The sequence below is a fragment of the Lissotriton helveticus genome, chromosome 2_2, assembly GCF_964261635.1.
Source record: "Lissotriton helveticus chromosome 2_2, aLisHel1.1, whole genome shotgun sequence".
Taxonomy (NCBI): Eukaryota; Metazoa; Chordata; class Amphibia; order Caudata; family Salamandridae; genus Lissotriton; species Lissotriton helveticus.
The window spans coordinates 483,228,031-483,241,176 of NC_136060.1; the positions used below are offsets into that span (position 1 = coordinate 483,228,031).

The 13,146-nt window shown below is 46.1% G+C and overlaps 1 protein-coding gene across 3 annotated transcripts in view; it reads right to left on the reverse strand.

Moving 5' to 3' along the window:
• The window catches only part of LOC144821551 (uncharacterized), a 178,600-nt gene that overhangs the window by 28,356 nt on the left and 137,098 nt on the right, over window positions 1-13,146 (reverse strand). For all 3 annotated transcript variants that reach the window (XM_078678727.1, XM_078678726.1, XM_078678732.1), the window contains exon 7: window positions 6,105-6,212. In XM_078678727.1, the coding sequence (XP_078534853.1) occupies window positions 6,105-6,212 (108 nt within the window). The remainder of the gene's footprint in view (window positions 1-6,104; window positions 6,213-13,146) is intronic.

A 13,146-nucleotide genomic window follows, 5' to 3' on the forward strand; every position in this document is an offset into this window, starting at 1 on the left:
ACCAGGTGAGTTATCCACCGCAGTCCCAAGTTTTACATCGCTTACACAAGCGATCCACGCGCCTGACATCGATGGGTCCTTTTAATCCGTAGGCTGGCACCGCATCCTCTCCACCCCCGCACCATGTCCTGATGAAGACCCTTAGTGACTACCGAAGGGAGCACATTATGGGTTGAAACGTTGACGACAAAATAGGGCTCAGATCTACCAAGGCTCTGCGGACCGAAAGGAGCACTAGTAGCTACCAGGGCCATTGGTTATGTGTCTGGTCACCAACATCTTTGTCCTTTCCCTTGTACATAAATCCTGAACCACCTTGTATATACTGCACAACTGTTGATCACTAAGCACATATGTCACATGATCACTTTGTATATTTCACCCATTGTAAACAGCCCTTAAACTACCGAAGAAGTGAACACACATGAATGATTTAATTCTGATAAAAAGGACAGTGTATACGCACATACTGCTTTATTGTGATAATTTCTGAAACGTACATCTGTGTTCAGGCATGTGTGTTATTCATGCCCTACTATTGTTTGGGATATGCGACATTCAGTAAGCTGTTAAGTAACCTATGATTCATAAAGGGGGTGGTGATGGACAGAGTATCTGAATTAAGCAGAACACTCCTACCCAGTCAAAAGATCAGGGCTTGATCCATCACCGTTTTTTAGCTCACTGCACCATCCCAGCTCAGAACCTGGCTACATGCAAATTAGTCTGACCCTGGCCCAATTATTTTGGCCACCATGAGTGTGGAAGGGTATGCTCAGACATGAGTCCCTTGCTCACTGCACCATCAGGATTCAAGCAAGCCGGGCCGAAGACGGCTCTAATGCCAGAAACCGGTCCCCGGAAACTTGTTTCCTTTCCAATGAAGAATTGGCTTGGTAGTTTGGTCTGCCCTGTTCCCATGATGCACTGGGCCAGGGACAGACTAATTTGCATATAGCCAGGTTCTGAACTGGGATGGTGCAGTAAGCTAAAAAACGGTGATGGATCAAGCCCTGATCTGTTGACTGGGTAGGAGTGTTCTGATTAACTCAGATACTCTGTCCATCACCACCCCCTTTTTGAAATTATTTTGCCCACCATGAGTGTGGAAGGGTATGCTCAGACATGAGTCCCTTCCTCACTGCACCATCAGGATTCAAGCAAGCCGGGCCGAAGACGGCTGTAATGCCAGAAACCGGTCCCCGGAAGCTTGTTTCCTTTCCAGTGAAGAATTGGCTTGGTAGTTTGGTCTGCCCTGTTCCCATGATGCACTGGGCCAGGGACAGACTAATTTGCATATAGCCAGGTTCTGAACTGGGATGGTGCAGTGAGCTAAAAAACGGTGATGGATCAAGCCCTGATCTGTTGACTGGGTAGGAGTGTTCTGATTAACTCAGATACTCTGTCCATCACCACCCCCTTTTTGAAATTGTTAAGTAACCTATGAGCACCCAACAGAACCATTTTTGTCTACAACTGTATACCCAGGTTGAGGGACACAAGGTCACCACGCTTCGTTATTTGATTAGGGTGAAGGGGTATGTATGATCTGCCCTGGTCCTCCGAGCTCCCCAACATGCTACTGGCCACGGCGGCTCATGAAGGCTCGCAGATGGCACAGTCGTCCATGCTCCCTAACATGCTGCTGGCCACTGTAGACCTTGACGGCTCGCGGATTGGTGGTGGCACGGAACAAATTCATACTCATTAGAAGTGCCTCTGGAAATCAAGGCAGTGAGAACTACTGTTCCCAGTTATCTCAGTACCAATGGGTGCAGTAATTTCTAGGTCAGGTATTATTGCATCATTATTCGTTTTCTCTTATGGAAAGGGGTATAACCTCAAAGGAAAAGTTACTTACCTTTGATTCAAAATACTTATGGTGGATAATCTACTTTCATTTTCCAGACACCCACCAGGCACCAGACTGGATCGAGAAACTGCAAATAATCCTCCTGCGCCAGCATGTAGTGCCATGGCTCTATCCACACTCAAACACCTCCCAGGATGTGACATCACAGACCCACAAATGGCACCACTTGGAGCACTGACATCTTTTCTGACACTTTTTTCCCACACCCTAGTGGCATATGCGAGAGACTGCAAATGGATGCAGTGTCCAAAAGCTAACTTGATATCATGTTGATATCCGTTGCAAGACTGCTCTTCCGAACAGGGAGGCGGGTGAGTTCGTGAAGAATCTACAGGTAGAGTATCCCCAAGAAAAATCGTTGCCAGAAGGTAAGCAACTTTTTCTTCTGATGGATACTTCTTCCTGCAGGTTACCCACCAATAGAATCAATACCAAAGTAGTTAACCTGGAGGCAGGCCTGAGTAGTCGTGTAAACTAAAATATCTTGCTACGTACAAGCCAAAACACACTACATTTGCATACACAGACAAGGCAGTAGTCAAGCATGGATCCTAACTAGGCCATACTACAGGCCATTAATGCCTAACTCAACAATGCGTCAAGCTAGTCTCAGACTCGAACAACCGGTGTAATGCTCCAGCAAGCCACCCGGACAAAAGAGGATAAGGAATTTTGTAAGTTGAACTGAATGCAGTGACAAGCTTTGGCAACAGCAGGGTGTTAACAAGATAGTCATGTACCAGTAAAACCTGCAGGCTCGGGCCAGTAGCTATCTTTAAAGTTGCAGAGCTCCATCTTCAAAACTCCGATATCAAAGAGAAAAAGGTGATCAAACCCTTTTAGGCACAATATCTAATTATACAATACTTTACAGTTATAAGCTTAATGCTTACAAATGTGAGATTGTTCCGCTTAATAAATGGTGTTTTAAAAATGATTTTTTATCCTCAGAATTTCTATGGAATTCAACAAAATTAAATATTTAAAACTCTTGTTCACTACTTCTATTAAAGATACTGTCTCAATCAATGCTACTGCCCTAGTTTCAACCCTAACTACCCTCACAACACGTTGGAATACCATCTATTAAGATGGTATTAGTTCCTACAATCCTCTGTTATCTACAGTTCCAATCCAAATCCCCTCTTTCGCATTTAAAAAGATATATTCTATTTTAATGTTTTTTTTATTATGGATTAATAAGTAACTTCAAACATCTCTCAAGAAGCTTCAATATAATAAGCAAACAGGAGGTGTGAACTTCCCAAATTTCCAAGCTTACCAGCAACCTTCTTGTCAAATCACTCAATCCATTATTACAATGGTCATTCTACAGATGAACAACCCTTATGGACCTACTTAAAATTAGTGTTCATCCAACCATTTTTTTTCTCAGAATTTTTGTCTTTTACACATGGGCCATAATATTTTTTGCAATTCCGATCCTCAAAAATACTTAAACTATTACAGCTCGTCTTTATTTTAAATCTCTCTATTCTAGATCAGTTTCTTCAGTCTTCTAACTGGGACAATGTACATATCACAATTAATATTAAGCCCATATTTTGGAAATCTTGGCGGGAGAACGGTTTGTTATGGGTTAATCAATTAATATATAATCATTCCGCCATCACTGTCTCAGTCCCAAAAGTTTCCTAATTCATATAAATTCAAATACCAACTTTAAGTTTAGCAATCTCCGAAGCGTATTCTTCCTAATGTACTACTATTGCCTCAATATCCAATCCTTCACCTATACATGCTTTGTTACTATCATCTCCTTCTGCTGCTAAACCATACTCTCAGCTTATTTCCTTATCTCAACCCAGACAAAAGACACCACTGCAGTTACTATGGGAAGTAGACTTACAAACATCTTTTTCAATTCCTTTATGTATTATATATGGCTAACGATCTACAAAACCTCTCATGCTGCTAATGCTACTCAAACATTGTTTTTCATCTACAATCGATTAATGATTACACCGAATGATCTGCATAAATTTAATACTAACATTTCATCAACTTTTTGGACATGTCACCTCTCCAATTCTGGCTTTAAGTCTGATCACAAAGTAATCATATTTTTCATACACATATCCATATTTTCTGTATCACATCTCTATTTAGGTAGTCTCGCAGACGCCTGGAATAATTGTGATTTTAATGTACAGACTGTAGACTTATTATTTGCTGTTGCCTCTCAGCCAATCACTAAGGATTTGAAAAATGCTATTAATATCTCCTATCAAGCATGGTCATATGGCATTTGCTACAATCAACAATTGGATAGAAACTATGTCACCCTAATTTCCCTAGGAGTTAAAAGAGCTTCTTTGGTCACCGGTAACACCGTTTTTGCCCTCCTCCACTCAATGGTTAGTTTGCATCATCCTCTTACTGAAGACGTTTCAAAACCTCCTTAGCATTTCCAATTTTATTTTACTAGATGCATTTTTTCATTGTAATCATACATTTTCACTTACATTTTTGCGCTACCTTTATTTCATTTTTATTGTATTGTTATTTACGCTGAGAAATGTTTATTCTGTATTTTCCCCTTTTTCCTGATTCCTTTCCATAGATTTCATATAAAGTTATATAATTTTTGTGGGATATTTTCAGCAAATTTAACTATATAATTGTTTCATTATACTATAAAAATAATTAATATTTTGTTTGTCTATTTTCAATAAACCTTATTTTATAGTAAAAAAAAAAAAAGAATGCTGTGCTAGTACTTTCAGGTTAATGAGAGACCAAAAAATAGGGGATAAGAATAATGCACATAAAGCTCAGAATTGTAAACAGTATTTATTCATTAAAGCCTCATGTTTTTCTTTCTTTGTGGAAGAATGCCTTTTTGTAATTTTTGTTTTGAATTCACAAATTGTGTTGATGGTTTATAAAATGGAGGAAGAGAGGATGGCAAGGGAGTGGACATGGCAGGTTAGAAGGGATGCAGGGTGGAAGTAGAACAAGGCTCGAGTGAACAGGGCGTGAGAAGGAACAGGGAGAAGAGAGAACGGACAATGGGCTGAGTGTTTGGGGGTGAGTGTGAGGATGCGCTGAGAGCATGGATGGGGACAGATTCTATATAGGGGGATAGATGGGCTGGCACAAGAGAGTTGATCAGTGGTGCCAGGGAGAGGCACCATGAAGGTCTAAGAGTCAGTACTATGGTGGCCATCAGAAATGGGGGCTCCACCATCCCCGGCCACCTCTATTCGCAACTTAGGAGTGAAATGGATGCGAATCTCGACTTCTCGGCTCAAATACAACAGGTCTCTGTGACCAGTTTCAGCAAATTAAAAAATCTCCGGAAAGTCTTGCATTTTTTACCAGAAGACTGTCGCAAAACAATAGTACATGCCATAGTAACATCTAGGCTAGACTATGCCAATGCTCTGTATCTTGGCCCCCTATATGCAATCCACAGCCTTCAGATGATTCAAAATGCGGCTGCGAGACTGGTTTGCCGTATACCATTCCGACACCATGTCTCTCCGCATTTACATAAACTCCACTGGCTGCCAGTGGAGAAAAGAATCATATTCAAGGCTATGACAATGGCCTATCGGGCTTTGAACAGAAACTGCCAGAGTTATCTGAAGGAAAGATTATGCCCCTACAAGCAAAACCGGGTGTTGCGCTCAAACCCTCTTAACTTGCTACAGACCCCACTTTTGAGAAATCCCAGCTAGGTGGGAGAGGATTCACGGTCAGAACGTCCGCTTTGTGGAATGCCCTACCAGTTTCCTTACGAAATGCCAAGTCAGAATCCTGCTTTAAAAAGACCCTGAAGACGTGGATCTTCAGGGCAGCTGTAATGATGGATCAATAAGCGTACTACTCATTTGACGCTTCTCACCTGTTGTTTCTAGCGCCGGGACACCCCTGTGTTGGGTGTAGCTGTCGCGCTTAATAAATCTCAGTATTAAGAGCAAGTTGGGTTTGGTCAATATCCTATGGTTCCCAGAATTCCTCTAAGCACACTGAATACAATTTTCTATAAAAGGTTATACAAACTTGTAGTTTTTTGTAGTACGTACATTGATGTTGCTATTGTCCATGCTCTTATTGTTTAATTTGCACTCATCAGAAAATTATGGCTTCTAAAACATTTAGAAGCCATACAGTTTTTAACCTGAAAAACAAAATCTCTGGCTCGCTGCAAGGTCCCACATAATATGGGAACATTATAAACAAACACCTAAAATTAAAATCCTACCTTCCGCTTTGAAGAATTTCATTCTGTTTATGATGAACAGCCCAATTTCGACAAGCAGACTTAGGGCCAACACAGTGCCAACAGGAGTCAAATCAATGCTCTTCCAGTCTGTAAATGAAAGTACAGAGTTAAACAAAGGCAGATCTTGTTAAACTAAGTTAACCAGTATACAATACATCACTTAGTAGCACTGGGTTTGGCTCATATACAGTGTAGTCATACCCCACTAACTACTATGTTGTGCCCTTCATCAGGGAAGTTGCATGTAACACAAAGTAGAGGCAGCTTTGGGACCAGAAGACAAGCCGAGGACTGAGTAGGTCATAGACCTGTAGTCGGGCACGTACACTAACTACAGAGGTTAAGTAGATGGTGGTAATGGACACAATGCCAAAATCTTCACATTACAATGTGGTGTTTTTTTAAGTACCGCCTGTCTACGACATGAGGTGGCAGAGATCAATAAAATGTCAGCAGAAGAATACAAAATGAACAACAAGTGCTGGTTGCTGTAGGAAAGACTTCCTACAGCTTGTTGAGTTCCAACAAGACAGAGAGCAGAAAGTTTGGCTGTGGTCTAACACAGTGAGAAAGAGCTCAGGCATGATGTGCAGATCAAGAGGTGGCATCCACTTCACTAAGCTAGATTTGTGGCTTCAGGTTTCAGTCACGCTGAGGATACCAGATCGATTTCATGGTGGGGTATGGGTCATCCCACTCATCATTACACATACACATACTGCTACCTCAGCGCAGCACAATCTCTGAATCAGGCAGTAGGTTTGTCACTGTCATGGTTAATAAGAGCGGCCTGTGTGGGGGAAGGGCCGATACCTTCCAAGAAAGTCTAGAAATCACAATTAATATTTAATTCCTGAATCAGCCTTCTCTCAAGAGCCAGCTAGATTTAAACATCTAGGGGCTCATTACGATGTAGGGCGGATCACCACTGCCCGCATGGCGGTGGCGATCCGCCCTACATTTATCTCCGCCCGCCACCTATTTCCCCCCGCTATATTAGTATGGCGGGGGGGATCCCGGCGGACAGAAAAAACGTCTGCCGGATTTCCGCCAGTCGACAAGTCAATAAGTCGACCGGGAGGAAAAGGGGATAGATATGGTGGCGGTGTCTGCTAGACACCGCCATCCATATTAGCACCGGTGTGGGAAGCAGCCTTTATGTGGCGGCGATGCCACCACGGAAAGGCATGCAGATTTTGATGTTGGGGGCCCGTTGCAGGCCCCCAAGTCATTGGGGGGTGGGGGATGCACATGGGGGTACATATGGGTACATATGGTACCCCCCTACATTGTCATGGACAAGGTGCCTGTCACCTTGTGCATGACAATGCACACAATGCTGGGAATAGAGGATGCCACCGCCATGGTGGCATCCTAATTGCAGGTGCGGGACTGACGCACCACTGACGGTCGGTCCCAGCACTGCTAGGGTGGCGGGAGGACGGATGTCCACCCACCATCCTAATCGGCCCCTTTGTTTTCACCATGACAGATTCTGACAATCTCACCCTACCTGAATCTGCAACTCTGGATAGCTCTGAGACTTGTTTTGGCTCTCTGACACGTAACTACTCTAATTATCAGCCAGCACACCTGCTGTGGCTCTGAGCAGCCTGTGCAAGCTCTCCTTTCTAGTTCAGCCTTTTGGCTTTAAACACTTTACTCAGAAGGGAGTTTATTGGACCCACTGACTTACATCTGGCTAATAATTACTCCAAGCTTAAGAATAGTCTGACCCAGGCTTCCTTCTGTACCACGTGTGCAGAACAAAGAAACCAATTAAAACTGACATAAGTACATAAATAAAGTGTACGAAAGCATTCCACATGTGGCGCATGTACTGGAAGCGAGAGTAGAAGTGTGCAGCCACTCAGGCTAGTCAGAAGAGCCGGGGATACACCACACCGCAAACTTGCAGTGGTCAGAAGGTGCTTCAGATCATCCACCTCTTCCCAGAGACACCCTATCCTACTCATGCTGTCGGCATGCATTGCCAGTCCAGTAACTGCTGTATATTAGGCAGGGACCAACATGGATGGCAAACTAGATAGGAGGGGGATGGTGTCTGGAACAGTGCAGTTTAAACGACAGTTACAAAGAAAATGTTAGAATTGGGCGTCTCTGGTTGGCGCAAGTATGCACTTGTGACAAGCAGGGACCCTCTCCTCTAAGTCAGGGCGAAGGATGACCCCTTAGAATTACCCTTGCTCACCCTCTAGGTGCGTGGCGTGAGCAGCCAAGGCTATTCTTCAGGCGTTATTCAGTTAAGCATTTGTAATCACACACACAGTAAAATGTACCAATCCCCCCACAAATGGACACCAGGCTGTGAATATATAAAAATACGCTTCTTTATGTAAAAATATATATATATGAGCAGTTCAGACTTATTACAAGACCAATAACGTTTTTGTGGGGCCACAGGTTGTAAAATAGGCAAGCTTCTTAGGTTACAGTTCAAATGTATCTTCTGTCTTGTTCATCTCACTTGAAACTGCTTTTCTCTCAAGTTCAATAGTTCTCTTAGTCTCTGTGGGCCTTAACAAGGTTTCTCCTCAGGTCACTAGATCTCTGAGGGCACTCTGGGGGTATCTTCACGCCTTTCCCCTTCTCTTATGACTGCCCAGGACTTCCTCAATACTTCCGTCCCGCTGTGACTCAAGATACGGGCCCGACCTGCCCAAGCTCACGCTTCCCGCGTGAGGCGCGTTCGGCACTGTCGGGTCTGGTAACTCGTACGGGTCCCACCGGCTGTGCGGGACTCGCACTGGGGGGAGCACAGGTCTTGGAACTGCCAAGGGGGGGCCAGAGGGCACAGAGCGGCGCGAGACTCTGTCAGGACGGCTCGCGCTGCTGCTCTCAGACACACAGAGCGGCGCTCACGAGGGGGGGGGGCGCTGCAGTGTTAGGAGAGCGGCTCGCACCGCGGTGGATATTTACAGTACCTTGGTGTGTTGGCAATCAGAAGCGGGGAAATAAGGCATTGCGGGCCCCGAGCCCGATGACGAGACGTTTCTTCACTCTAAGTCCCGGGGAAGCAGGGACGGCCCGCACTCTTCTAGTGCGCGGCGGGGGCACCTTCGGACTCTTAGGTGGCGGCGGCTTCAGGAGGCAGGTGCGGCCCGGCTCCGGCAGTACTGCACGTACTAGGAGCACTTTAGGGGGCGGCACGGCCTCTCCTCAGGGCAAAGGGCGAAGCGGGGCGGCCGGGTACGCTGTAGACGTACGGCGGCTGCCCGAGGCGTAGATCACCCTCAGTCTAGGAATTCCGGCGGGAGGGGCAAGAGGGAGCACACAACGCGCTCCAGTAGCAGGCGGCAACAGGGGAGCAGGCGGCCCGGTCCACGGGGAAGAGAGCGACTCTGAACAGAGCGAGGCTCTCACAGGACACGGGCGGCCAGGCTCCTGGGTGTCACGGTCTCAGCTCCAGCAGGGAAGCACACGGCTAGGTAAAAGCGAGCGAAGGCACAATGAACCCACTGGTCCTGGGGTTCAGTTCAGGGGCAAGCTCAATCAAGCCCTTGGAGAATGTTTCAAAGCACAAATCAGCAAAGTCTTTTTGAAGTCTTCTTCCGCTCCTTCCTCAGCAAGGCAAGCAGCAGGCCAGTCCTTCCAGCGTTTTCTTCTCCTTCTATTCGGGCAGAGGTTCTTTGTGGGAAACAGGATTCTGATTTACAAGGAGCAGGGCTCCTACTTTTATACAGAGTTTTCTTTGTTCTCACAGGCCAGGGGGGCCTTTGCATAACTGCCTTCAGTCTCTGAGCACTTGTTGGGTGTACTTCTGGCTTCTGCTTTCAGTGTGAGGGCAGTAATTGCAAACACAACAGTGATGGACAGAATGTGGATCAATGTCACACATTCACCCCAGTCCAAAGATCTGGGCCCAAATCCATCGTTTTTCCACTCCACACCACCCTGGGTTAGACAATGGCGATATGCAAATCAGCGCTGACCCTGTGCCCCATTGGAACAGTCCAGTCCGAACTACAAAAGCCATGTCCTTCCCAGAACGGAAACAAGCATCCGAGGACCGGCCCGGTTTCGAGGTAACACCTCTCATCAGCCCGGCTAGCTTGATTCCAGTGGTGTGGAGTGCCTGGGACTCAGGTCTGAGCATCCCCAGTACACTTAGAGCGGTAATTGCAAACACAACAGTGATGGACAGAATGTGGATCAATGTCACACATTCACCCCAGTCCAAAGATCTGGGCCCAAATCCATCGTTTTTCCACTCCACACCACCCTGGGTTAGACAATGGCGATATGCAAATCAGCGCTGACCCTGTGCCCCATGGGAACAGTCCAGTCCGAACTACAAAAGCCATGTCCTTCCCAGGGGGCACCCTTCTCTTCCTCTGTGGACACCACCTGTGCAGCCTCTAACCTTAACTTGCTCACAGGTGTGTCCCAACAGACACTCGTCAAATCACAGTGGCCACTGACAGTAGTCAGGGCTGAGACCCAGGCCTCATGCCTCTCAGGGCTCCCAAACCTCTGTGGCCTCAGAGAGCGGGGGGCAGTAGCCCCAGGTGCTTGGCACCCTTTGTCCACTCTCCCTCCTGTCAGGTCAGGTATGTCATCCTGGCACTGACCCACCAGCTCCAGGCCTGTACCTGGCGGCTGGACCAAAGACTGGGGTGGGCTCTCCCACACCCGGTCCTCCTCTTCCTCGGGGCTCTGTACCCTCCCACCTGGAGTGGTACCCCCTTCCAGAATTGTCAGGGCACCTGTGGCAGGTGACCTGCACAATTCGCCCACCAGTTCAGGGGTGCTATCCTGCAACTGGGGCACCAGGTCAGGGGGGGGACACCCTGCACCTGGCCCTCTATCCTAGGGTCTAAACCCTCAAACTGCACCGGGGTCAGAGGCAAGGACTCCCTCCCTCTGTACCCCCTTCCAGAGTACTGCCCACTCCCCACTGGAGTGGTACACCTAGAAGTGACATGGGTCAGGACACTGATTACAGTGGTCCCACCATCCAGGTCAGACAACACCTGAACCTGGCCCAACCCTGCAGTTGAACAATTGCCTGGCGCACCAGGACTTCCTGGGGAGCACACATGCCTCCCCTGAGGGTAACACATACTTCCTGTGTTGTGCGACAGTCTGCCTGGCGCAGATCTCCATTCCCCTGTCCATCTGACAGTGCGCGAAGATCCCCCAGGACAGAAGTGGTGTCACCCTGGTCACTTCCTGGGGACGCAGCCCTGCTGGCTGGCCCCTGACCCACTGGTTCTTCCACTGGGGACTCTTTCCCCCTCTCGCCCCTCTACACTTAGTACACTTAGAGCGGTAATTGCAAACACAACAGTGATGGACAGAATGTGGATCAATGTCACACATTCACCCCAGTCCAAAGATCTGGGCCCAAATCCATCGTTTTTCCACTCCACACCACCCTGGGTTAGACAATGGCGATATGCAAATCAGCGCTGACCCTGTGCCCCATGGGAACAGTCCAGTCCGAACTACAAAAGCCATGTCCTTCCCAGAACGGAAACAAGCATCCGAGGACCGGCCCGGTTTCGAGGTAACACCTCTCATCAGCCCGGCTAGCTTGATTCCAGTGGTGTGGAGTGCCTGGGACTCACGTCTGAGCATCCCCAGTACACTTAGAGCGCAAAAAGGAGTTGAAAATTTCTTTAATAATAATCACTGAACTATAGAACTGATGAGTCTTGATATCTCCTTCTAACTGTGATTTTGTCCATTATTGTTCCTTATACTTCAATTCATTTATGGTCATTTAGGCGAGTAATTGTGACTTGCCCTTTGGAACAAGTGGTAATAGATATATATGTTATGTTGTGTACAGTGATTGTATTGTTTATGTAGTAATGTTTTCTGTTTTTTGGTAAATATCATTGTCAAAATGCTGTTTATATATAGTATACATGTTGTGTTTTTACTCTGACATAAAATCAAAGATTGTTTTGTAAAAGTACTTGAAGAAAAGGTAAATAAATATACCAAACATATCTAATTAGGATTGATGTGTTGCTTATCAGTAAGAGCTTACAAGTAAGGTAGGGTGGCATTTTTTGTGTGAAATAACTTTCTAAAAGTAGCATTTGCAAACACAGTATATTAAAATAAACTTTACTAAAAGAAGTATTTTATTATTCTGAGTTCAGGCATACTAAACATTATTTTCTACCATGTTCCCTGAGCCTGCTGGGATTATAGAGTGTAATAATTCCTGCAGCCCATCTGGCCTAAAGGGAACAGGTAGCCTTACAATAGTGAAAAACGAATTTGGCTGTAATTCACTATTAGGACATGCCACACTCATCAGAGCATGTCCCACCTTACACTTACAATGCACCCTGCCCTTGGGCCTACCATAGGGGTGACTAATATGAAGCAAAGGGAAGGTTTAGAGGCTGGCAAGTGTGTGCACTTGCCCAGCCAGCATGACAGTACCAGACTGCACGCTGGTTCTGCAATGGCAGACTATAGACACATTTTAAAAGGCTGCTTCTGTGGGTGGAGCAACCAGCGCTGCAGGCCCACTAGCAGTATTGGCATTTACAAGCCCTGGCACTCCTGGTGCACTTTACTGGGGACTGACAGTAAATCCAATGAACCAATCAGGAATATCAATCACAGTTACACTTTGCATTGGGAGAGCATATGCACTTTAGCACTGGTCAGCAGTGGTAAAGTGCCCAGAGTCATTAAACCAACAAAAACAGGTCAGAGAGAATATTGGAGGAAGGCAAACATTTCAGGGATGACCCTGCCAAGAGGGCCAAGTCCAACACAAAGAAACTCCAGGTCCTTGCCAGAGGAGAAGGAGAAGAGTGCTTCGACCTCCTGCCACCACCACCAACCATCAATGCTACTGTATCAATACTTGGCAATCTCCTTCGCTTCAAGGTCAAATTGACCAATTTAAAATCTACTAGTGCTGCCATGTTTTATGACACAATGGTCTAACTGGACATGTAAGACAGGTCGACAACAAAATCTTCATGGTGCGCAGAGGTTTGAAGAACATCAAAAGAACATCTAAAGCTAG